The sequence below is a fragment of the Schistocerca gregaria genome, chromosome X, assembly GCF_023897955.1.
Source record: "Schistocerca gregaria isolate iqSchGreg1 chromosome X, iqSchGreg1.2, whole genome shotgun sequence".
In the NCBI taxonomy this organism is placed as follows: Eukaryota; Metazoa; Arthropoda; class Insecta; order Orthoptera; family Acrididae; genus Schistocerca; species Schistocerca gregaria.
Genome location: NC_064931.1, coordinates 533,112,067 through 533,138,602, shown reverse-complemented (window position 1 = coordinate 533,138,602; position 26,536 = coordinate 533,112,067). Strand labels below are relative to the sequence as shown.

Here is a 26,536-nt window from a genome sequence, read left to right as displayed (position 1 = left end):
ACCATTATAACAGATAAAACAACACCACATAACAAACCTGACATCATACTCGCCAATAAAAAGAAGAAATTAACACAACTAATCGAAATATCCATACCCAATACAACAAATATACAAAAGAAAACAGGAGAAAAAATGAAAAATACATCCAACTGGCTGAGGAAGTCAAGGACATGTGGCATCAGGATAAAGTTGACATTATACCAATTGTACTATCAACTACAGGAGTCATACCACACAATATCCACCAGTACATCAACGCAATACTGCTACATCCAAACTTATATATAAAACTACAGAAATCTGTAATTATTCATACATGTTCAATTGCCTGAAAGTTCCTAAATGCAATATAACATATACTGTACAGTTAAAAGGAAGTCACCCTTGATCAAGGTCCGCGTCACTTTCCATTTTTGACCAGACATAACGTCTGAGAAAAGAAAGAAATAATAATAATAATAATAATAATAATAATAATAATAATAATAATAATAATAATAATTCACTACTGGCCATTAAAATTGCTACACCAAGAAGAAATGCAGATGATAAACGGGTATTCATTGGACAAATATATTATACTAGAACTGACATGTGATTACATTTTCACACAATTTGGGTGAATAGATATTGAGAAATCAGTACCCAGAACAACCACCTCTGGCCGTAATGATGGCCTTGATACACCTGGGCATCGAGTCAAATAGAGCTTGGATGGCGTGTACAGGTACAGCTGCCCATGCAGCTTCAACACGAAACCACAGTTCATCAAGAGTAGTGACTGGCGTATTGTGACGAGCCAGTTGCTCGGCCACCATTGACCGGACGTTTTCAGTTGGTGAGGGATATGGAGAATGTGCTGGCCAGAGCAGCAGTCGAACATTTTCTGTATCCAGAAAGGCCCGTACATGACCTACAACATGCGGTCGTGCATTATCCTGCTGAAATGTAGGATTTCACAGGGATCGAATGAAGGATAGAGCCACGGGTCGTAACACATCTGAAATATAACGTCCACTGTTCAAAGTGCCGTGAATGTGAACAAGAGGTGACCGAGACGTGTAACCAATGGCGCCCCACACCATCGTGCCAGGTGATACACCAGTGTGGTGGTGACAAATACACGCTTCCAATGTGCGTTCACCGCGGTGTCACCAAACATGGATGCGATCATCATGATGCTGTAAACAGAACCTGGATTCATCCGAAAAAATGACAAGTTGCCATTCGTGCATCCAGGTTCGTCGTTGAGTACACCGTCACAGGCACTCCTGTCTGTGATGCTGCGTCAAGGGTAACCTCAGCCATGGTCTCCGAGATGATAGTCCATGCTGCTGCAAACGTCATTGAACTATTTCTGCAGATGGCTGTCATCTTGCAAACGTCCCCACCTGTTGACTCAGGGATCTAGATGTGGCTGGATGATCCGTTGCAGCCATGTGGATAAGATGCCTGTCATCTCGACTGCTAGTGATAAGATGCCGTTGGGATCCATCACGGCATTCCGTATTACCCTCCTGAACCCTCCAATTCCATATTCTGCTAACCGTCATTAGATCATGACCAATGCGAGCAGTAATGTCGTGATACGATAAACTGCAATTGCGATAGGCTACAATCTGACTATTACCAAAGGCAGAAACATGATGGTACACATTTTTCCTCCTTACACGCGGCATCACAACAACGTTTCACCAGGCAACGCCGGTCAACTGCTGTTTGTGTATAAGAAATTGCTTGGAAACTTTCCTCATGTCAGCATGTTGCAGGTATCGCCACTGGTGCGAACCTTGTGTGAATGCTCTGAAAAGCTAATCATTTGCATATCACAGCATCATCTTCCTCTCAGTTAAATTTCGCGTCTTTAATATGTCATCTTCGTGGTGTAGCAATTTTTATGGCCAATAACAGCATGCATTGTAAATTGCTTTCAGCCTATGCAATTTATTTTATTACTTTGGGTGCTGCAGTACTCATTATGGTGTTGTGCATTTCAAACAAAGCTTAAAAGATACGGGCACACACTATAGAACATTTAACTCGCTGATCAACACCTGAAAGAAACTTGGTTGTTTTGCAACATAATAATTGATACGCAAAGCCATATGTGATGAGATGGCGCATGAAAGCCTGCACGCTAGCTTAACTTCATTTGCCTTTCTTCACATCAGAATTGTTATAAGTTAACTATTATTACGTTTTCATTTGATGGCACTTTTGTGTAACACAGGATTGATCCTTAAGGCTACACTTCTGCAAAGACTATGCACATGTTATATTGTATCATAAGTATTAGTTCCATTGTCATACTGTAATAATTACAACAATGCAGAGAACACTAATGTGACAAACTCCAGCATTGGCTGTCTATTGTGTATTATCAGCAGCCTCTGACCTATTTGTGAGTAAGAGAATGCGAACTGTGTTTGTATCATGTCTGCATGGCAATGCAGGTGCCCGCAGCCTCACTACAGTCCTCAGTCAACAGAAATTGGCAAGAATCAGAAACTTTTTTCAAACAGCATATCTGTTACTGCACATGCTCACTGACCTTTGAGATCATACAATACCATAGTGAAATGAGAGCAAGAATTCTATTGTGGAACATCAGTGAGCTGTGTGAACAGAGTGCACTGATGCTACATAAATCGTGTTAGTGATAGACATGTGCTCGAGAGTAGTCATTTCCTTATGATGATACTTGGACAATATGGCACTGTAGAAATGATACTGTGACAACAGTGCACATTTAGTTACAGGTCAAGGAAAAGGTTTATTCTTATTGGGAGAAGATAGGAACACGGAGGAAAAGACAATTCACTTACCTCCCCCAGTTATTTATGAAACCATCATTCCTTCATGGGTTTTTTAGCCAGTTTTTGCCCCGTCTGTGGCTGCACCATTGGCGGGGCTGTATCTCACCACTCCCCTGTATGGTCCTGGCTCTGACCAAAAGCTACACGTGTTTGGTGGTTGAGGGCTCTAGTAAACATGCAAAACTGGAAGAAGTGGATTATGATAGTCATTCTGGAATTGTCAGACATATTGTTGTTGCACACGAAACTGTTTGTATGTGGCCCAAGGCTCTCTTTAGATGTAAATGTAAATGTCGTGTGACACTGTTTTCTCTCTCTCTCTCTCTCTCTCTCTCTCTCTCTCTCTCTCCCTCTCTCCCTCTCTCTCTCTCCCCCCCCCCCTCCCCCATTGGGTGCATTTCCTTTGCAAGGCACAAGTGTTTGTGAAAGTCAGTGTTGTGTTAGTTGTCGGTGATTAAAAAAAGATAGAGAGTGAAACTTAGATGTGGCACATAGACTGATCTTGTTGAATTAATATCAAGGGGACTGCTGAGCTCATTGTTCCCATTCAGTGAACAAATTACCATCAGTAGTCTGCTGATCAGAAACTTTACACCATTACCTTTCCCCCATTGCTAGCCCCACACTGGTGGTGAAAATTTCGCGCACCATCACATCTGAACCACCTACCCCGAAGCCAAGCACAGAATTATCACAGAATATAATGGGATGGCATTCATTCCATCAAGTCTGATGCTTATTAACAATTACAGGCACAGATACCTCTGGTAAGCAGTGAGCAGTAAATGTAGTGATGTATGCCAGAGAAGCATGATCCATTATTACAGTCTGTGATATGGAGAAGCAGATTGATTTAGTATACTTCAGAAATATTGAGCAAGGGTTTAGGTGTTTGATTTAGTTTGCCTGTCTGTGATTGCTATATTGAATTTACTTATGCTGTACCAAAGTGATGCATAAAATGTGTACATTTGACAGCACAAAAATTGGCCACTCGTAGAATTCTAAGTCCAGCCATCTTCACAATCTGGCACCACAGTAGGATGCTGAAGTGTCTGGAGGAAGAGTTATATTGCACCTGAGCTGTTACAATGCTTTATCAGTTTTTGGCCTAGTGGTAAATGTCACGCAAAGTTAAGAGTTTGGGTCTACACATGCCTTTATTTTTTTTCTAACAAAATTATGGCTGTGTGCTAGAGGTATCAGTCTGATGGAACTCCAAAGATGGTTTGCTTCACTTTCTAACCCACCAGTAATAGCAAAATCTTCTGTGAAACAGCTTGTGGCTACGTCAAGACCAGAGTAGTTTATGCTCGAGACTTCAAGCACTCTACAATGTCTCGCACATTGGTAAACATGGAATTGTTTCTTACTGTAGTTAGATTTTTCACACAAAATAACTTCATTACATTCATTACACCAAGTGAATTTTATCTCTGGATGAGTAGGTTTCTACTAGCGTGTATAGGTAAAGGTCTGTTTTAATAAAGAAAAGTATCTGTAACATGAGCATGCTTGTATGGGCACAAAGTAACAAGAATGAATTTTGCAACATGATTCTGTGCCATACAGGAAGTGACTCAAAGATCACACAGATGCCAAACACATTTCACATTATTCTCCAGTTTCAGTTATACTACCAACTGGAGAACAGATTTTCAAGCCTGTGCGTTTCGTGAGCAAGCTCAGAAGTGAGAACAGCTTGCATCTCAAAGATGTAGCCGCTGATGGCCAGAATACCAAAACTACACTATGTGACCAAAAGTATCTGGACACTTTGCTGAAGATGACTTAAAAAGTTCATGGTGCCCTGCATCGGTAATGCTGGAATTCAGTATGATGATGTCCCACCCTTAGCCTTGATGGCAGCTTCCACTCTCATAGGCATACGTTCAATCAGGTCCTGGAAGGTTTCTTGGGAATGGCAGCCTATTCTTCACAGAGTGCTGCACTGAGGAGAGGTATTGATGTCAGTCGATGAGGCCTGGCACGGAGCTGGTGTTCCAAAACACCCCAAAGATGTTCTATAGGATTCAGGGCTGTACTCTGAGCAGGTCAGTCCATTACAGAGATGTTATTGTCGTGTAACCACTCCACCACAGGCCGTGCATTATGAACAGGTGCTCAATCATGTTGAAAGATGCATTTGCCATCCCTGAATTGCTCTTCAACAATGGGAAGCAAGAAGGTGCTTAAAACATCAATGTAGGTCTATGCTGTGATAGTGTGATGCAAAACAACAAGAGGTGCAAGCCCCCTCCATGAAAAAACACAACTACACCGTAACACCACCATTTCAGAATTTTGCTGTTGGCTCTACACACACTGGCAAATGACGTTCACTGGCCATTCGCCATACCTGCACTCTGCCATCGGATTACCATATTGTGTACTGTGATTCGTCAGTCCACATAGTGTTTTTCCGCTGTCCAATCATCCAATTTTAATGCTCCTTGTACCAAGTGAGGCGTCGTTTGGCATTTACTGGCATAATGTGTGGCTTACGAGCAGCCACTCAACCATGAAATCCAAGTTTTCTCACCTCCCACCTAACTGTCATAGTATTTGCAGTGGATCCTGATGCAGTTTGAAATTCCTGTGTGGTGGTCTGGATAGATGTCTGCCTGTTACACATTACGGCCCTCTTCAACTGTCGGCAATCTGTCAGTTAACAGACGGGGTCAGCCTGTACGATTTTGTCCCTTATGTGTCCCTTCACATTTCTACTTCATTATCACATCAGAAATGGTGGACCTAGGGAGGAGTGTGGAAATCTCGCGTACTGATGTATGACACAAGTGACACCCAATCACCTGACTACGTTCGAAGTCCGTGAGTTCTGTGGTGCACCCCATTCTTCTCTCTCATGATGTCTAATGACTTTTGAGGTCGCTGATATGGAGTACCTTGCAGTAGGTGGCAGCAAAACGCACCTAATATGAAGGCATTGTCTGGAAACTAAACATCATAAATCATGAAATGTCACAACTGATTTTGTTTTTCCGTCTTAAGTTTACTGGAAACTGACAGTCATATTCACCAGATGTGATTCTCGCTTTTGGAACCTGTTCAGTGTTTGCAGTATAAACATTATGGGTAGGCAACACATCCTTTAATCATTGTGAATGCAGAAAATGTTTTTCCTTAGAACAGTCATTGATACTATCTACCAAACGCAACTACACAAGTGAAAAACAACACAGCATTGGTTGCAAAATGTGAACTTCCACATAGAGACTTCATAAATTATAAACAACAATAAGTTCCTTATCAAGAAAGTCTACTTGCCAGCCAGGAAACCATACAAAATGACCAAAAAAGCCAGCTCAGAAAAGTGTGAAGAGCATGAAACCAGCGAATGTGTGTAGTGCAGTTCGCTCCCAGCTTCTGTTAACATGAAAGTAGAAGCTTTTCTGTCATCAGAATGTGGAGTGAGGAACATAAAATGCTGTCCATACTATTTTGAATACATTATTCCATAAGAAAAATTGTCATTCAGTCTATAAATACAGAAAGTATAATAAGTATCATGTACTCCTAATGATTACAGTATAACCACTGCTGATGCTTTGTCAATAAAAGTGGAAAATTCCTGTGTTGAAGAGCTTTCCAACTCGCATTACGCTAAAGACAGTGAGAATCCAAAGTAATAATTAGTTCACCAAGCTAAGTGTGGTGCTGATTTTCTATGCACTGCCTGACACTGGTGAGTTTTACTTATTTAGTCCCTGTTGGCTTCATATGAACGACATTTTTAGGCTACCACAATATTCATGAAAAATTAACGAGGTGTAGTACAGTGGCACAGTTTGACAAATGATCCTAAGATTAGCATATGCTATCCATACACTGCTGATTCATAATGCCAAACTACCACCACTATATTTTAAAATTGGTCATTGTTCACTGGATTTTATAAGGATCAACAAAATCAAAATGAAATAGATGGGGAAAAAAGTAAGGAAACTGTTTATTATTTCAGAAGTAATTGCTATAATTGTTAACACATTTTTGCCACTGTGAGACAAGATGGTCAAACGCCTTCATGGAAAAATGTTTGCAGTTGCCTAAGGATCCACGATTGTAGCCAGGTGTGCATCTCATCTGAAGCAATTTGAGGGTCATGAATATCTCCCTTTAGGGCACCAACGATATGTAAATTGTATGGAGAGAGATGAGGGCTGTATGGAGGATGCATAAGGGCCTCCGAGCAAACTTCTGCAGCTTAGTCGAAATATCGTTGGCAATGTGTGTGGGCATTATATCCTTTTACAGAATGGTGCTGTTCATCAACATTCCTGGGAGTTTGTACTTGATGGCATGCCTCAATTTTTGCGAAGTGTCTATGTACCACGGTGCGGCACTATGTTCCAGAACATCAATGAGCAGTGGGCCCTTGTATTCAAAGAAAAAGATCGTCATGACTTTCTCAGAGCTGGCATCCACGGTTTTGGATTTTTTGGTGGGTTGATTTCATGTGCTTCTATTGTTGGCTCTGATACTTGCTCTCTGGCTCAAAATTATGCCAAGTTCCATCATCTGTGACAGTACAGGGCAGGAAACGACATTCATCTTCATGATACCATTCCAGGTGCTGCAGTGATGTTGACATTCTGTTCAGCTTCTGCTCATGCGTCAGGCTGTGGGGTACCCAATGCATACAGAACTTTAGATATTCTGCGGAAGTTTAGATGATCTGCCATGATGGCGTGAGTGGTACCATGACTGATGCCCAATATAAGCCGAATGTTTTCCACTGTCCACTGTCCATTGTTCATCATTTCTGACAACATCCATTGCAGGGAATGGCATGATAAACTTGTCATGGTCAACTGCTGTCTTTCAGTGGCACCCAGCCACCTCTAAACCATTTATTCCATGCAAAAACGTGCATGTGACGTACTGTGTTCGCCACGGACAACAGACATTTGGGCATGCACGTCACTTCCCAATACTCCTTCTGCAGTCAAAAACTGCAATACTCCTTGCTGTTCCTCTTTCTTGGCCTCCATAGTGAAGCATGCAAGCATGACTCATTGATGTTATGTCGAGCACATCTAACAGGCAAATGATGCATCATTCAATGTTCCCCCTGTCCCTCATGATTCCCAGTAGAGGGCACTTCTATACACACACATACCTCCATTACCAACATCAATGCCATGCCATGCCATGCTTGTTAGACCAGTCTCGCTTTCATTTGACTGCCCCTTATAGCGTATATGTGAATCAGAGTGCAGTAACTATTGGGCATTATATTTCAGAACAGTGAAAGAAGAATTGCAGGGAGCTGACTGATTATGTAACTAACTGCAACATGTAGAGTCCCTGTAGTGACTGTCATTTTAGTTGCATAGTGCACAGTATTATTTGTTATGCAGTTTGCTGCAGAATTAATGTAACTACTACAATAATGAACACTGTTGTTATATTTGTATTGTTAGCACCTCATGGATTGAGGACTATCTTCATTAAAGCAGATTATTTACGTTGATGTCAGATGTAATAGATATTGTTTTCAAACTGACCTATAGATGTATTTTGCAGACAGTGGTGCATGATTTAACTGCAGTGTGAGCAACGTTTAACATGTCATATAATGTGTAAAAATATTATTTGCAAAATGAGGTGCAAAAAGAATCATTACATGTGCATAAATGATACCAAAATATGCGAGATAAAGTGTGAAGCAAGCTGTGTTACTAGTAGTATTTATAGTAATTAATTATTTCATGAAAAATTTCAGCTAAAATCTGAAGTATGTGTGACTAAACTACAGTATAAATACATACTGCAGGTATACAGGATAAATTTAACTTATTTTATATCAGTATGCCATTGTAAAGGCATCATGGAAGTTGTATCTGCAATTTTTCAGAATTGATGCACAATAGGTGACATCATTATATGTCCCACATAAGAAACATAGCAAAAAGCCCTCCATGCTTCCATAATTTTTTTTCCATTCATATGTGATACGTTAAACATTACTCACATTGCAGTTAAGTCATGCACCATTGTTTGTAAAATACAGCTCTATATCAATTTGAAAACACCTCTTGTATTTGGCATCAGTGTGAATAACCTGATGTAAAATAATGTAGTTGTCAATGCATTATCCGCTAATAATACAACTTGGCTTTAACAAAGCCACAAGCTCTCTTGTGGAAGGTTTTACTATTACTGGTGGGTTCAAAAGTAAAGAAAATTATCTTTGAAGTTCCAACAGCCTGATACCTTTAGCATACAGCCTAACACACTTAAGAAAAGGAGTGATTGGACTTGAACTTGCGACTTCACGTATTCATTGCATGATGTTTACCACTGGACCACAAACAGATACAGCATTATAACAGCTCAAGCACAATACATTTCCTCAACACATCCTACATTGGTGCCAGATTGTACAGTTGGCCAGATTTCTTACACATGTAATTAGTTCATTTTCATATTTATGATTGTGATGTATGGACACGGACAAATATTTAATCTCACTACTTTTAAAGAACAAGTGGATTTTTATTTATTTATTTATTTATTTATTTTGAAAAAGAAAGCATTTCTGAAAGTGATAGTTATCTTAAGTCTCAATTTGGTAACCAAAAAATGACTTAATTGATAATATAAATTATTTCCTGAGAAGAACTGACTCTTCATGTATGAGAAATTTATTAGTTGGTGTACCTTAGGGATTCATTAAAAATGGGTATTATTAGTGTGAAACTACCAATCTACTCAGTGATGAACTATATAAATAAAACATTTTGTCAAAGTAAAGGATACCAATTGCTTTAGTAAAAGTGCGATATGGGGGCCTTTTTTGAAGTTGTTAAATAAGGTGATACTTGCATTAAATTTGACACCTAAGGAGACTGAAATTTTGGAATGCATATTGCAGGGTCACACAAGCTCATACAAGACTGTATCAGCGAGAGCTGCAGAAGATTCTACAGTGCTGCGTCTTCCCATGTCGGCATTTCAAGATTTGTTTGAAGACTACCCCGACATATTTATTAGAGTGATGCAAGTTATAATGGTGCGTCTTCAGAGAGTAACATTTACTGCTCTGCACCAGTATCTGGGTCTGTCATCAGAATTGGTTAACCAGGTATGTGAGGAGAAATGGGATAGAAAACTACCAGACTTCTATTTGACAATTGACACATGAAAAGTAACTCTCATATCAACTGTAAGAATCTGCTGTATTGTACCCAGCACTTAAGGTTTTGGTAAATGAATTTGCCTTACTAGTGAATTGAAGTAGTCTTCTTTCAAACTGTTGATTCATATGTGTAAGTAAATTTTTGTGGTAAAATTTGATAATTATCATTGTGAAATAAAATTATATATTCCACAGAACCCACTGGATAGTGATATAGTATTTGCTACCTGCTGTGACAATATAAGTGTATAAGGGTAGAGGAGACTAAAAAATATTGTGGTTTCTAACTGCAGTAGAGCAGTTATGGTTAAAGAGCTGTATCTTTCATGTACTGTATTGCAATACAGTTTCTCTTAAATAAGATATACCATGTGAACACATTAAAGTGTAGTACCTACCTCTGTCAACAAAATATTTAATTATTTGAACTTATTCAGTAACTGGGAGAAGTATGTGAAGTTACCATAGTTTATGGTTCATTTGCTAACAGGTATGAGTTGGTTTCTGGTCTATTCATGCAGCATTGAGATCACAACCATTTCCAGATGGTAAGGTTATGAATTAATTGTTAACAGGGGCAGGAAGGGAGATAGATTTTTCCTTTAGCCTGATTTCTTCAATGTGGTTTATAAGTTCAGTCTTGATAGTGGCCAAGGCCCTGTCAGTGGTAGAATTTCAGGAAAACACAGAAGTATTGATTTCATTTTATTTTCTGAAGATCTTGAGAGTTTTGATGTGAAGGGGGTAAAGGAACATCCATGTGTGTAGTTGACATTGTAATTGTAAAGATGAGTTGCAAAATGTTACTAATGTATGAAAACTGAATGGACTAGGGCACTTACAGCAATACAAGTAATTTGATTTTCCTGATTTTTACATTAGGTGAAAAACATTGAAGATAAGAGTAGTGGTGTGTTGTTGGACATTCAGCTTAAATGCACCCTGATCTTGCATAGTGGAATAGTTCTTTCATTCCTCCTCCTTATCATCCTCCTCTGAGTGAGGTGATGGTGTTAAAGCCAATGTACACAAATCTGAGAGTGACAGAGCTCAAATCCTGCACAGAGATCATGTTTTAGATATTCTATGGTTTCCTTAAATCATTTCAGGCCAGTCTCGTGTTTCTGCCTTCAACAAGGCTGTGCACAGCTTCTTCCCCTGTTGATGTCAGTCTGAGCTAGTGCTCCATCTTTATTGAGCTCTTTCTCTTTGGGGTGTTAACCATTCTTCCTTCTTCCTTTACCAACATTGGCTATGCAAATTAAAAACAGAACTTTCATCTATGATTCCATTTGTGTCCACCGTGCAAACATTAATATGTATTGCCATGTTGGCTAACATGATGATTTTATGTTGTAGTCAATATTCTTTTCATCTGTATGGTAATGACTTCTTCATTGCATCCTTCCTGTGTCCTGCAATGATTCTGTCTAATAAAGATCCCAGACTGATAAGCAGTATTCAAAAATCAGTTCAACGAGAGTTTGGTACCACAGTGGAGGTAGCTTACAGAACACTCATTTGACTGCATTTGAATGTTGCTCATTAGTGTGGGATCTGTACCAGACAGGATTGAAAGAGGAAATAAAGAAGATCCTAAGAAGAGCAGCACGCTTTGTTTTAAGTTCATTTAGTAAGCTGAAAGTGTCATCGAGATGCTTTTTGCATTAATGTGTGGTTTACAGTCTAAATTTTGAGAACATACCTCCTAGAAGAGTCAAGTAATTTATTGCTTCTTCTTATGTATATGTCACCAAAAGACCATGATGTTTAAGTTGGAGGGATTTAGCTCACACAGTGACTTACCAACAGTGGACTATTTGTGAGTGTAATGGGAAAAGGGGGGGGGGGGGAGAGCATAACAGTGATACGCGAAGTACTCTCCAACATACATCATAAGGTGGCTTGTGGAGTATAGGTGTAGATTTCCAGGGTGACAATTATTGAACTATACGGAAAAAAAACAAACAACGAAAATTAGTTACAAACTGCAGTGTGCACACACTTTATTCAACATGTTACCATCATTACAGATATTCAGATTTAGATTGTCACATGTTGGATATGCCTGCCATCCTTGGTGGTGATGTGGCACAGATGGATAGCTGCTAAAGTGTTGGAACATCAATGCTGTTGATGATCTCCTGAATGGCTGTTCTCAGCTCAGCAATGGATTTGGGGTTATTGGTATACACCTTGTCTTTAATATAGCCCCACAAAAAAGGAGTTGCATGTGTTCAAACCCAAACAATACAGCTGTCAATTGAGCCCAATGCCAGTGGTCCCCAAATTGCTCCTCCAGGACATCAAACACTCTCCTGCTTATAGGAGGTTGAGCTCCGTCTTGCGTGAACCACATCTTGTCGAAATCAGGGTCACTTTGGATAATGGGGGTGAAATCATCTTCCAGTACCTTCGTGTACCGTTCAGTAGTCACCGTACTATCGAGGAATATCACACCGATTATTCCGTGACTGGACAGTGCACATCCCACAGTCACCTGTTGAGGGTGAAGAGACTTCTTGATCACGAAATGCAGATTCTCATTCCCCCAAATGCACCAGTTTTGCTTATTAATGACCCCATCCAAATGAAAGCGGGCTTCAATACTAAACCAAATGATACAGCACATACTAATTCCCATCATGCCCAATGGCCAAACGTGCAGTCTGAACATCCTAACACAAACCGTTCAGAAGTTATGATAATTTTAGTTCATATTGTTCAATATTTGCCACCCTATAGATGTGCATGATTACTTTTAAGTTCTTACAAAGAAGTTTTATTTGTTCACTTATTTCAGAATTCTCAGAGAAAGGAAGCCAAAACTCCACTTGCAGTAGTGAAAAAGCAATGTAAGTATTACCTTCTACATGTGTACAATTTGTTCTGTAGTGTAAAAAGTCATGTAGCTAATGTTCAACAACAGTGACCTAATTTCATAATATGCTAGTGTTTCACTAAGCAAGTTTAATCCGTTAAGCAAGTTTAATCCATGGGAAATGTTTGGACTCTAAACTGTATCAGAGTATACAGAGTTTTGCCATTGGTTTCTTAAAGCTGCTCAAAAAAATATTGGAATAGTTTCTTCAACAGTACCACAACTGATTCTTCCCCCATTCTTAAAAAAATAACTGTTGCTCATAAGTTAGTATGTGCTATATAACAGGAAGAAAAATGTAATAACCGGTCTCCCTCCCAATCTGGTAACAGTGATAACTCAGCAAATACCCGAAGCATTGAGTTGTCTACAGGCACACAAAATAGAATGAGACTCACTGCCCCCACCCACCCCCCCACACACCTGTACAGCTATGTTGTGCTGGCTGGATGAATACACAATGTCAGGACTGCAGTTCAACAGGTTGAGTAGTGTGATGGGTTTTGCAGATGAGAAAAGGGTCCAGGAGGGTTGGGGAAGGTTTGCTAACTGCTTGAGTAGGGGCAGCATGTGTTGAAGATAAGAATGCTAGAGTGGGGGAGGGAGGGAGGCAGGCAGGCAGGCAGTAGGTGCACAGGTTAGGAATGTGCCACACAGACACTGGAGACAGTCAGTTTGGGTAGCACATGATGGGCAGCAGATTTGGTTGGGGTGACAGAATAGAGGAAGGGGAGAAAGCCTTGGACAAGATTGGAGTTGGATGTGCTGGGTAAAGCAATCAGGCACGTCTTTCTTCTGGGTTCTCCACAGGGATATGACCCGTGTGGTGAGGGGTTGGGGTTGGAGTGGCATAGCAATGGACCAGGACATGTAGGTTGGGTGTCTGGCAGAGTACCAGTAGGAGGGTTGAGAAGGATTGTGGATAGCAGTCATTTCAGGACATGATAACAGATAGTTGAAGTCCTGGCAAAGCATATGGTTCAGTTGCTCCAGTCTTTAATGATATTGAGTGATGGAAGGCGGCCAGGGGTGTTCCTTTGCAGCTGGTTCTTTGGGGGTGCTGAGGGTATTGGGAGGAAGTGAGGATATCGCATGGGGATTTTATTTGTATACTAGATTTCGAGATAGGCCATTTTGTGAAGACCTGAGACCTTCAGCATACTGTGCAAGAGAATTCTCATCAGTCCAGATATGCTGTCCATGGATGGCCAGACTGTATGGGAGGGACATTTTGTGTGGAAGGGATGGCAGCCATAAAAAAGGCAGGTACTGTTCATGGAAAGAGGACTTGATGATGTTGACAGTAGGTGGAGGCCAGTGTCCAGGTAGTTGGCATATCAGGTTGAGGGAAAACCAAGTGAAGTGAATTGGAGAAAAGGTAATGAGGCTGTGGAGGAATGAGAATAAGGTGTCGGGGCCTTGAGCCCAATCATGAAGATATGATCAATAAATCTGAACCAGACAATGGATTTGGAATTTTGGGGGCCTAGGGAAGTTTCTTTTAGAAGGCCAATAAACAGATTGGTATATATGGGCACCTGTGGACCAGCATGGTATTAGCCAGGTGTTCATAATGTTTTGGCTCATCAGTGTATAAGGAATGAGTTGATGGGTTTGGAGTCACGAATGCATTAGGAGAGGTAATTTTCAATTACAACAGGGCCATAGGTGTGGGGGATGTTCAGGCATAAGGAGGGGATATCAACAGTGATGAGTAGGAATCCAAGCAGTAATGGGGTGGGGATGCTCAAGAACTGGTGAAGAAAGTTGTTTGTAGCTTTAATATGAAAGGCTAGGCTAAGAGCGAAAGGCTGGCAGTGCAGGTTGACAAGATCATAGATTTTCTCGATGGAAGGACATTAATCAACTACATTGGGGCCACTAAGATTGTTGGGTTTATGCATTTTATGAAGCAAGTAGAACGTAGGTGTGCAGGAGATCAAAGGGATGAGGAGGGGATGGATTTGAGGGAGGGATTGTGGAATTGGCCTAAATATTTGTGTAGTGTGTGGCACCCTTCTATGTCCATATGTTTACAAGTGACCTAGAGGAAACCTTCATAGCATCCTAAAACCCTAAACCCCTTGTATGGTTTAGGTTTGTTGTGATATTCTCGTGATCTGGACCCAGGGCAAAGACACCTTACCATCATTCCTCCACAACCTCAATACTTTCGCACTAGTGAAGTTTTCATACTTTTTGTGTGCCTGTGGACAATTTCTACTGTTCAGTGAGTTGTTACCTACTCCTAAATTATTTACATTCTGCCACAATGTTGCATACCATATTCATGCTCTGTTTGTGATTGGAATGGAACAGGATGAAACAGCAGTGGCAGTGGCAGAGGCAGAAACATAAATATTCTCTGTCAGCTGTTTAACAATGGTCTGTCGTGAATAAATATAGAGGGTGTAAAACATCATTTGTAGCTTAGTTAAGCCATTCCAATTAGGGTTTCCCCAAGTCTTAAAAAGTCATTCCAGATTAATTGTGGGATGGGTCCTGCTGATAGGTCATGGCCAGCATCTTTCCCAGTCTCTGCCCCGTATTTAGCTGTATAAGGATTATCTAAATTTATGTATTGAGTTAGTAGTAGTATCATTCTTGTGTTGTAGTTTTTGGTTTACTTTGATATTTTTTCTGTAGAACAAGTTGTATATATATGCAGTTACTTGTTCCATGATCAATAGCATTGACATTCAGATTTAATGAAATAAAAATAAAATAGCAGAAATAAGTGTTTGTAAAGGACTTGATCTGTACTTGGAATTAATGTAGAAATGGTGATGCTGGCGCTTCTGTAATGATGGTATCTATTCTTGCTGTTTTATATACAGTGCTGATATGTTGTTGTTAGTAGTAGTAGTAATAATAATAATAATAATAATAATAATAATAATAATAATATGAGTATTATTTTACAGCAAAAAATGTACTCCAGAAGACTTCAGATTTTGCTCAGCATGAGTTATTTTTGACTAGGAATCAGACTGATAATTTTAAGGCAGCTACAGATTCTGAGTTTCACCAATTTTCACTCAGTAATCCACAGCCAGATATGCTGGATTCAACACCATGCTTGCCAACGGTAATTTCTCATTTTATAAAATAAAATGTGTTTTAAAATTTTCTTTTGCATGCCCTTGAATACCTCCCCAAATTTTCAGGATTCTCGAAGAAATAGTGAACAAAGGTAAGATGGGGACTTTTGTGTGTGTGTGTGTGTGTGTGTGTGTGCGCGCGCGTGGGGGAAGGGATAGGATAGATTAGATTCAGTTTTCATTCCATAGACTCAAAAATGAGATGATTCTTGTGGATAAGGACCAAGTCAGAAAATCTAAAATAAAAAAAAAACACATTAAACATTTGAGTATAATAGTCACTACCTTGATCATTTGTCACGTGAAACACTGAATAAATAAAGGAGATGATTGCTGGTAACCTCATCACATAGAATATGTGTAAACTGATATAGGAAAGGATAGGGCTCAGTTTTGGACAAAATTTTTTGGTCACTATGTTTTAGGAAAGAGTAAAGAAGACAGCAGAAATCAGTACATCTACATCTACATGACTACTCTGCAATTCACATTTAAGTGCTTGGCAGAGGGTTCATCGAACCACAATCATACTATCTCTCTACTATTCCACTCCCGAACAGCGAGCGGGAAAAACGAACACCTAAACCTTTCTGTTCGAGCTCTGATTTCTCTTATTTTATTTTGATGATCATTCCTACCTATGTAGATTGGGCTCAACAAAATATTTTCGGATTCGGAAGAGAAAGTTGGTTACTGAGATTTCGTAAAAAGGTCTCGCCGCGACGAAAAAGTCTATGCTGTAATGACTTCCATCCCAACTCGTGTATCATATCTGCCACACTCTCTCCCCTATAACACGATAATACAAAACGAGCTGCCCTTTTTTGCACCCTTTCGATGTCCTCCGTCAATCCCACCTGGTAAGGATCCCACACCGCGCAGCAATATTCTAACAGAGGACGAACGAGTGTAGTGTAAGCTGTCTCTTTAGTGGACTTGTTGCATCTTCTAAGTGTCCTGCCAATGAAACGCAACCTTTGGCTCGCCTTCCCGACAATATTATCTATGTGGTCCTTCCAACTGAAGTTGTTTGTAATTTTAACACCCAGGTACTTAGTTGAATTGACAGCCTTGAGAATTGTACTATTTATCGAGTAATCGAATTCCAACGGATTTCTTTTGGAACTCATGTGGATCACCTCACACTTTTCGTTATTTAGCGTCAACTGCCACCTACCACACCATATGGCAATCTTTTCTAAATCGCTTTGCAGCTGATACTGGTCTTCGGATGACCTTACTAGACGGTAAATTACAGCATCATCTGCGAACAACCTAAGAGAACTGCTCAGATTGTCACCCAGGTCATTTATATAGATCAGGAACAGTAGAGGTCCCAGGACGCTTCCCTGGGGAACACCTGATATCACTTCAGTTTTACTCGATGATTTTCCGTCTATTACTACGAACTGCGACCTTCCTGACAGGAAATCACGAATCCAGTCGCACAACTGAGACGATACCCCATAGCTCCGCAGCTTGATTAGAAGTCGCTTATGAGGAACGGTGTCAAAAGCTTTCCGGAAATCTAGAAATACGGAATCAACTTGAGATCCCCTGTCGATAGCGGCCATTACTTCGTGCGAATAAAGAGCTAGCTACGTTGCACAAGAGCGATGTTTTCTGAAGCCATGCTGATTACGTTCAATAGATCGTTCCCTTCGAGGTGATTCATAATGTTTGAATACAGTATATGCTCCAAAACCCTACTGCAAACCGACGTCAATGATATAGGTCTGTAGTTAAATGGATTACTCCTACACCCTTCTTGAACACTGGTGCGACCTGCGCAATTTTCCAATCTGCAGTTACAGATCTATCGGTGAGCGAGCGGTTGTATATGAGTGCTAAGTAGGGAGCTATAGTATCAGCGTAATCTGAAAGGAACCTAATCGGTATACAATCTGGACCTGAAGACTTGCCCGTATCAAGCGATTTGAGTTGCTTCGCAACCCCTAAGGTATCTACTTCTAAGAAACTCATGCTAGCAGATGTTCGTGTTTCAAATTCTGGAATATTCCATTCGTCTTCCCTGGTGAAGGAATTTCGGAAAACTGCGTTCAATAACTCCGCTTTAGCGGCGCAGTCGTCGATAACAGTACCATCGGCACTGCGCAGCGAAGGTATTGACTGTGTCTTGCCGCTTGTGTACTTTACATACGACCAGAATTTCTTCGGATTTTCTACCAAATTTCGAGACAATGTTTCGTTGTGGAACCTATTAAAGGCATCTCGCATCGAAGTACGTGCCAAATTTCGCGCGTCTGTAAATTTTAGCCCATCTTCAGGATTTCGCTTTCTTCTGAACTTCGCATGCTTTTTCCGTTGCCTCTGCAACAGCGTTCAGACCTTTTTTGTGTACCACGGGGGATCCGTTCCATCTCTTACCAATTTATGAGGTATGAATATCTCAATTGCTGTTGCCACTATATCTTTGAATTTGAGCCACATCTCGTCTACATTCGCATAGTCAGTTCGGAAGGAATGGAAATTGTCTTTTAGGAAGGCTTCTAGTGGCACTTTATCCGCTTTTTTAAATAAAATTATTTTGCGTTTGTTTCTGATGGATTTGGAAGAAATGGTATTGAGCCTAGCTACAATGACCTTGTGATCACTAATCCCTGTATCAGTCATGATGCTCTCTATCAGCTCTGGATTGTTTGTGGCCAGGAGGTCAAGTGTGTTTTCGCAACCATTTACAATTCGCGTGGTTTCGTGGACTAACTGCTCTAAATAATTTTTGGAGAATGCATTTAGGACAATCTCGGAAGACGTTTTGTGCCTACCACCGGTTTTGAACAAGTATTTTTGCCAACATACCGAGGGTAGGTTGAAGTCCCCACCAACTATAACCGTATGAGTGGGGTATTTATTTGTTACGAGACTCAAACTTTCTCTGAACTGTTCCGCAACTGTATCATCGGAGTCTGGGGGTCGGTAGAAGGAGCCAATTATTAACTTAATTCGGCTGTTAAGTATAACCTCCACCCACACCAATTCGCACAGAGTATCTACTTCGACTTCACTACAAGATAAACCACTACTGACAGACACCAACACTCCACCACCAATTCTGCCTAATCTATCTTTCCTGAACACCGTCTGAGACTTCCTAAAAATTTCTGCAGAACTTATTTCAGGCTTTAGCCAGCTTTCTGTACCTATAACGATATCAGCTTCTGTGCTTTCTATTAGCGCTTGAAGCTCAGGGACTTTTCCAGCGCAACTACAACAGTTTACAACTATAATTCCGACTGTTCCTTGATCCAAGCACGTCCTGTAATTGCCAAGCACCCTTTGACATTGCAGCCCATCCCGCACTTTCCCGAGGCCTTCTAACCTAAAAAACCGCCCAGTCCACGCCACACAGCCTCCGCTACCCGTGTAGCCGCCAGCTGAGTGTAGTGAACTCCTGACCTATTCAGCGGAACCCGAAACCCCACCACCCTATGGCGCAAGTCAAGGAATCTGCAGCCAATACGGTCGCAAAACCGTCTGAGCCTCTGATTCAGACCCTCCACCCGGCTCTGCACCAAAGGTCCGCAGTCGGTTCTGTCAACGATGCTGCAGATGGTGAGCTCTGCCTTCATCTCGTAAGCAAGACCGGCAGCCTTCACCAAATCAGATAGCCGCTGGAATCCAGAGAGAATTTCCTCAGATCCAAAGCGACACACGTCATTAGTGCCGACATGTGCCACCACCTGCAGCTGGCTGCACCCTGTGCTCTTCATGGCATCCGGAAGGACCCTTTCCACATCAGGAATGACTCCTCCCGGAATGCACACGGAGTGCACACTGGATTTCTTCCCCTCCTTAGCCGCCATATCCCTAAGGGGCCCCATTACGCGCCTAACATTGGAGCTCCCAACTACCAGTAAGCCCAACCTCTGCGATTGCCCGGACCTTGAAGGCTGAGAATGATCCTCTGAAACAGGGCAGGCAGCTGCATCTGGCTCAGCCAGAGACAGTGCCTGAAACCGGTTTGTCAGACGCACCGGGGAGGCTTTCTGATCAGCTTCCGGGGACGCCTTTCGCTGCCTGCCACGCCTTGGAACGACCTCCCAATCAACCACAGGCGAGGGCTCAGCCCCACTGCGGGCAGCAACCGGGGCAACCACAGCGGCAGAGCGATCTGGGGACAGACGGGATGAGGTTGACATCCCCGTGATACCCGAGTCCGGCTCCCCACAGTGGTGCCCACTGGCAACAGCCTCAAGCTGCGCGACCGAAGTCAGCGCCGATTGCAGCTGTGAGCGAAGGGATGCCAAGTCAGCCCTCATCCGAACACAGCAATCGCAGTCCCTGTCCATTCTAATCGATGTTTAACAACAGTTACTGAAACACGAGTCGGTGCCTAGATAACGCAAGCGGAACACGCAAAGAATGTATCAACTAACCTGTACAAATGCCTAACGACTGCGCTACAATCTGCTGAATTTACGATTACAGTAACTAAAACTCGAAATTGCACCTCCTATACGAAACTCACACGCAATTTAAATAAGAATCTACGAAGTAAACACTAAAGCGCGATGCTACAACTGTCAAATACTATAATACACCCGAAATATATGAATTAAACAATGCAAGTACCCAAAAACACGCAAAGAAATTAATTAAACTATCTAACAAATAAGTAAGCTAGGGTTATACGACTTGCTGCTGCAGCTGCTAATCCAACGGCGGCAGGGAGCACACAACAGCATGTTCTACCTAATATGTTCCAAAATGCCACACTTGAAAACTGGATTCTTTCCAGTATAATACCTCAGGTTCTATTGGTGATGAGGAAGGTAGGGTCAGGTGCTTCGGGTGGCCCTTGGGCTAGGAACTATTTGTATATCCAACAGACGCATCGTCTTAGTGTCACTGTCCTACAGTACAGGGTCAAACTATGATTATTACACATTTCCTCCTCAGTTGGTTCTTTTTTCATTTTATTGTAGCCTATGGTGTTGGGCCTTAACTCACTTATGGAGGCACAAGTAGTTCCTGGATGGATACTTAGAAAAACCCCAAAAAACATTTTTTTTACCATTTTTGTGCCAAAACTGAGCCACAGATTCCAAGACAGCTATGCCCAACAAATGGCTGAAATTTTTGTGATGTATTCCTTAGATCCTGATCTCAAGTGACCAAGATACAGAGGTTCAAAGCTGCCCAATGTGTACACACAAAATACGCATGTAAAACCCAGTGCGAGGCAAAAACGTAGTTTGTAAGTGACATAGCATGGAGAAATATGCTATAAAATGTCTCCATTATCATCAGAAGGGTTATTGGAATCCCATGTTTATTTATTTACTTAGTCCTTTGATCATGTGCAGTACAGTGTACAAGATGATATTGGACTTAAGTCATTACAGAGGACAGTTTTCAAGATTATACAGAGTGTTTAATTCATGTTACATGCTTTTAGAGGTAGGAGACTTGACCTACTAAGTTTTACATAGGAATACATGTCTGGAAAAATCATCCAATGATGTTAAAACAGGTGCCAGTGAATATAAATGTATGCATATACGCAAACAAACTTACAAATGTTCTAGGATGATGGGGATGGATAAATGTATCAATTTGTGGTAGTGTTCCCTGCTTCGGAAACAAATGAGTTGAAAGTTACAAGCAAAAATTAATCTGATACCTCTGACAATGCAATATGTGTACCGGTACTGTTGTTCCTAAAATTTTAGGAGCTGCAGCTTTCAGAGGTGGTAGTATGGACCAAGACAAGAAAAAAATGTGAAGTAAACATGGCTCTAAAATGCAGACCTGAGGAGCTATGAGCACTTTTTCATCTTAGGTATTGTGAAACACAAAATTTTGTATATGGGTGCACATTCAGAGACCATGAATAGTTACAATTGAAAGAAAAACAGTCCTCAGTCACTATTTTTAATGAATTAACTGGGTTTCAACACTGCTAGGAGTGTATTCCTCAGAATTTAAATCAGAGAATGGTCTACATTCTATAACATGGTCACAGAATTGTGACTAAAAACGTATGATAGAGTATAAGTTCGGAATCATCGTGAAACAGTGGCAGTACTTATGTCATTTATAAAATAATAATATGCCAAAAGAGCATTAGTCACAAAGATATTTAAGATAAAGTAAACTGTGATGGCGAGCCACTAAGGGCTGCTCGTTACTTGCGTGGTGCAGGTTGCAAAACGGAGCCTTTCACACAGTGAAAGATTGTTCTTGAAGTTGTGTAATGAGGTTCTCATGAAATATAAGAAATATAAGGCATCTTTTTTAAAAGTCTCTGCCGGTTACTTGCTCTCAAACTTCCTGTTCCACTTTCTTGTTAATTGAACTAGCAAATGGGCATTTGAGCGACCCTTCTTTGTGCACACTGAGTGTCCTCCCCATTTTTCTGACCTGATATGGCTCACAAACACATAACATTTCTTTTGTGTTTTTAATCAGTCCTTAAGATGCAAATCTACACAGTCCACTCCATTGGATACTCCCGATAGGTGCTGTACCCTGTGTACATTTGCAGTCTCAAGACTGTTTTAAGATGTTAAAGTAATGGCATTAGCAGCTCTCCACTGCAGTGGTTATTGTATCACATAAACACTGTCCGCAACAGGGCTAATGGACGCCATAAACATTATGGTATCCTGTTACACTCCCTGAGACACACTAGATATTACTTCAGTGTCTTTTGATGGCTCACCATCCAAAATAACATGTTGCATTATGCTTGTCAATAAATTTTGGATTGAATCTCAAATCTGGTTAGTTTCTTTAGAAAGCATTTTGCGGTACTGACTCAAAAGCTTTTTGAAAGTCTAGAAAATTTGAATCAACCTGGTTTCCCTTCTCTGTCATGCTGGTGATATTATGTGTGAAAAGTGCAACTTTACTTAGGCAGTTTTATACATCCACTTGTATAAATACCAGGGTGTTTCCCACATTCGTAGATTCACAGTGCACAAAACACAGAAAAATGGTGTCTCATTTGACTATGTGGTTATATAGACACAGAGAGGAGTAAATGGAATCTTGCTTGGTGATCGTTGGCAGTAGCTTTGAAATGCCTTTGGGAGTGGCAACCTCAGGATAGTGATACTTTATGTCCTGGTATGGTTGGATCTGTGTGAAATTGAAGACATACCATACCAGTCCCAAGCTGTTAATGACAGGATAAGGGCACTGGAAAGGAAGGATTATAGCTATTCACTCAGAAGTTCTGTGTAGAACTAGACAGGGACTCCATCATGCTCCTTCACATTATTGGATTTAAGTAATTTAAGGAGCATTTCAACATCCGTAGTACTGATTACTGTGTCACTCAACTTAGCAGTTGTACTTCTGTTGAATGAATTGTGGAACATTCTGTTATTTGCCTTTGTGCAAGAATATTTGAAGTCAGAAGCATTTTAGCTTTTGTTTTGCTATCTTGTATTTGAGTTATAGTCTCATCCACAAGTATTTTGACATTTTTTGTGCTACAGATAGCCTTAACATATGACCGAAATTTCTTGGGGTTTTGAAGCAGGTTGTGTGACAGTTTTTCACTGTAGTTATACTGAAGGTTATGTGCATTGCCCTTCTGTTAACAAAGTGAATTTCAGAGCTGTCTGTCTGCAGATTTTTGCTGTTTTGTATGCCTGTTTCTTAATAGACACTGTTTCTTAAGAAGCATTTTGATATTATCTTTATACCAAGGGGGATAACCCATGTTTTGTAAGGATTGCTTGATTTTTCATTTAAAATTGAGCTTCAAGCAGTTCATGTAAATAACCACAGTCTAAATCAAATGAACCTAACTTTCCTCAGAAATAATATAACCTCCTCCTCAGTGTGTATTACAGTTATACTGTATGAGACAATTATGTTAAAATATTCTGTATTGATTGAAGGAATTCTTTTTCAGTGTCTTCCCTGTCTCCACTCCCCCCACTCCCACGCTCCCACCCCATTACTGTCTGCATCCCATATGCTTGATAATGTTCATACGATTAGTTGCTATCATATTTCCAGGTATTTGTATTATGTATCTTCTGTTTATTATGTATCAGTCATAAGAAGCCTTAATGTAATTAAAAAAAAATTACTGTACCATACTCTTTTAACACACAGTGATGATGAATTATCTGCATTTTATGCAATAGGCACCAGCTTCAAGATGTAGCCCAGATACCTTAATCCAGTCAGAAAGTGCTAGTTATGATGAGGCTGCTTTAGTTGAAATTGCAACGGCAGCATTTGTGAAAGAGCTGGGTCTACAGGATTCAAGTGTTCTGTCTGATGGAAAAGTTGAAATACGTGAAGTGTCAGCAGGAACTTACCTAATGAAAGAAGAGAGCCATAAGGTAATAATGATTTTGGTTAGTTACAAAAAACGATTGTAATTGTGTATTCTTCTTGCAGAGCCTCTCATCTGTTTACATTTTGTCAAATTTTGACTTGCCATCATGCTGTACATTACTTCTGAAGTGTTAAAATAATCCATCCATGTAACTGTTTTGTTCTCCTCAGGATGTGGCGTTGGTGTATCTAGTCACGGGTGCCTTAGTTGTATCACAGAAGCTGACTGATGTTGATGAAGAGGTCTTGATGTTTAAAGCCCTTCCAGGAGAAATCGTAGGAGGTCTTGCTGTACTCACTGGAGAACCAAGTTTTTTCACCATTCGTGCAGAAACTGCATGTATTGTAGCACTGATGTCAAAAACAACATTTTATGAGTGAGTAATCTGTGGTTCCTGAAATGATTCTTTATTCTTTGTTCAGAATAATTGAGGAGTAACTTTCCAAAATTTCACGAGTCCACAAATAAAAAAAAATTACAGGAGAGACCCAAAACTTGAATATAAAAGAATGGGATAAGTAGGAAAATTCTTACTCTTTATTTAAAGTCACAGCTGCTACTCAAATTTTTAGAATCTGTCCAATTATTTGCATGAGCCATAAGGATATTTCATGTTCTGAACCATATTTACATAAGAAAAATATGTAATCTGTACTTTAACTTTTATTTTGAGCAAAAATAAATGATACAAAGAAACAATATGTATCCAACTTCAGAGTGAATGATACAATTAAAATCAATGAATTTGGTTTAAAGATAACATACTGTTTATATGAGAAATTTCCATTTACTCCGTGAGCACTCATTCAAAATAGTAACTAGGCAGTACATTTTTAAACAGTCTTTAAAGAGTACAACCAAAAATGTAATTAAACTTATTATTTTAAGCATACCCTTTTTCAGAAAAAAGTTTTAACTCTCTTCAAAGCATTTGGTATCCAGGTTCCTCTCCCAGCAATCACACTCCTTGTCCTCAACTTGCTCTTCTATATTGTTTGCCTAATCATCTGTCTCAAAAAGTTGAAAATAAAATTGTAGACTTTCATCTTCACTCCAGTTGTAACTATAGTGTTGTTTCAGAAGGCTTATGAAGTCCTTTTTTTTCTGATTTTGCAGGGTGTATCAAACTTACAACATTTGGATCAGGTTTATGATCTGTCATTACACCTAATTTTGGCAAGGTGATATAATCTTTTGATGCATCATCCAAGCCTTATGAAGTCTCTATTTGTATATAAAAAAATCTTCTTTTCCCATTCAGTTCCTTTTTCAATATTATTTGTTTCATTTCTCTTATCACCACTGGCTTCTTCAGATAATGGAAGAGGTTCTTAAAGTTTAAAATATTCCAGTCCATTCCTAGCCTTCCCCGTTTTGTGACAAATATTTTGATATAGTTGAGAGGTTAATATTTTATCCTGTTTCTAATGACTCATCTCCACTGTATGAAAAAGGCGATCCCCAGGCAAGTGTGAATGACCATGCACCCGAAATACCTACCTTATTTCTTTCACTGAGTTTGGAAACTGTTTTAGACATCACTAGTAGAGAGAATGATCTACATAGGCATTAGTGTTCTGCTCCAGGCAGCCATCGGAAAATAATCTTATACTTTTAGTGTATTCATGGCATTTGTTGCTTACTTAGAGGATCTATCAAGGCTGAAGGTACTTCATTTGATTCACGACCAGCCTTCGCTTCAGTCCAGCAGTAGAAACTTGGAGACTTATTCTGGGTGTCGACAATGCAGAGAGCAAGATAGAGCATAGTATGAGAGTTGCTGCACATAAAGTGCTTGACCGATAGCTCGTCTTGGTCAGGGTTGCACTTGTAGATCACAGCAGAGAGACATACTTTTGGTAAACCTTCCGGGATGTAAGGTCGTGCTCCATGAAACTCTCCAGCTCCTAACATTTCGTTCAGAGCTGCGCTGGACATCTTCAGAGGGGTGTTTCTCCTCCGGTGAGTCTTGCCGACTGACGGGTCGGGCGTCTGAGAGCGACTTATATGGACCACGACCTTACATCCCGGAAGGTTTACCAGAAGATATGTCATCGGGTCGTGAAAGCCTTCATACTATGATCACAGAGACATACTGTTGGGCAATTTCTGTTTCATAATTTTATAAAATTATTTTGCTCTCATTTTATGAGCAGCAAGCTCTATTTGAACTCTGTCTTTTGACTAAGTGTTTAGCGAGTTTCATTTTATTTTCCATTCTACAGCAATAGCTATGGACATCTACTGCCG

At 40.4% G+C, this 26,536-nt stretch overlaps 1 protein-coding gene across 7 annotated transcripts in view; it reads left to right on the top strand.

Annotated features, from left to right (window-relative positions):
- The window catches only part of LOC126297463 (neuropathy target esterase sws), a 216,467-nt gene that overhangs the window by 43,394 nt on the left and 146,537 nt on the right, over positions 1 to 26,536 (top strand). For all 7 annotated transcript variants that reach the window (XR_007552528.1, XM_049988336.1, XM_049988335.1 and 4 more), the window contains exons 8-12: positions 9,718 to 9,927; positions 12,785 to 12,836; positions 15,787 to 15,950; positions 24,090 to 24,290; positions 24,457 to 24,662. Coding sequence is in view for 6 of the 7 variants with exons in the window: in XM_049988336.1 (XP_049844293.1) it covers positions 9,718 to 9,927; positions 12,785 to 12,836; positions 15,787 to 15,950; positions 24,090 to 24,290; positions 24,457 to 24,662 (833 nt within the window). In the remaining variant the exon portion in view is untranslated. The remainder of the gene's footprint in view (positions 1 to 9,717; positions 9,928 to 12,784; positions 12,837 to 15,786; positions 15,951 to 24,089; positions 24,291 to 24,456; positions 24,663 to 26,536) is intronic.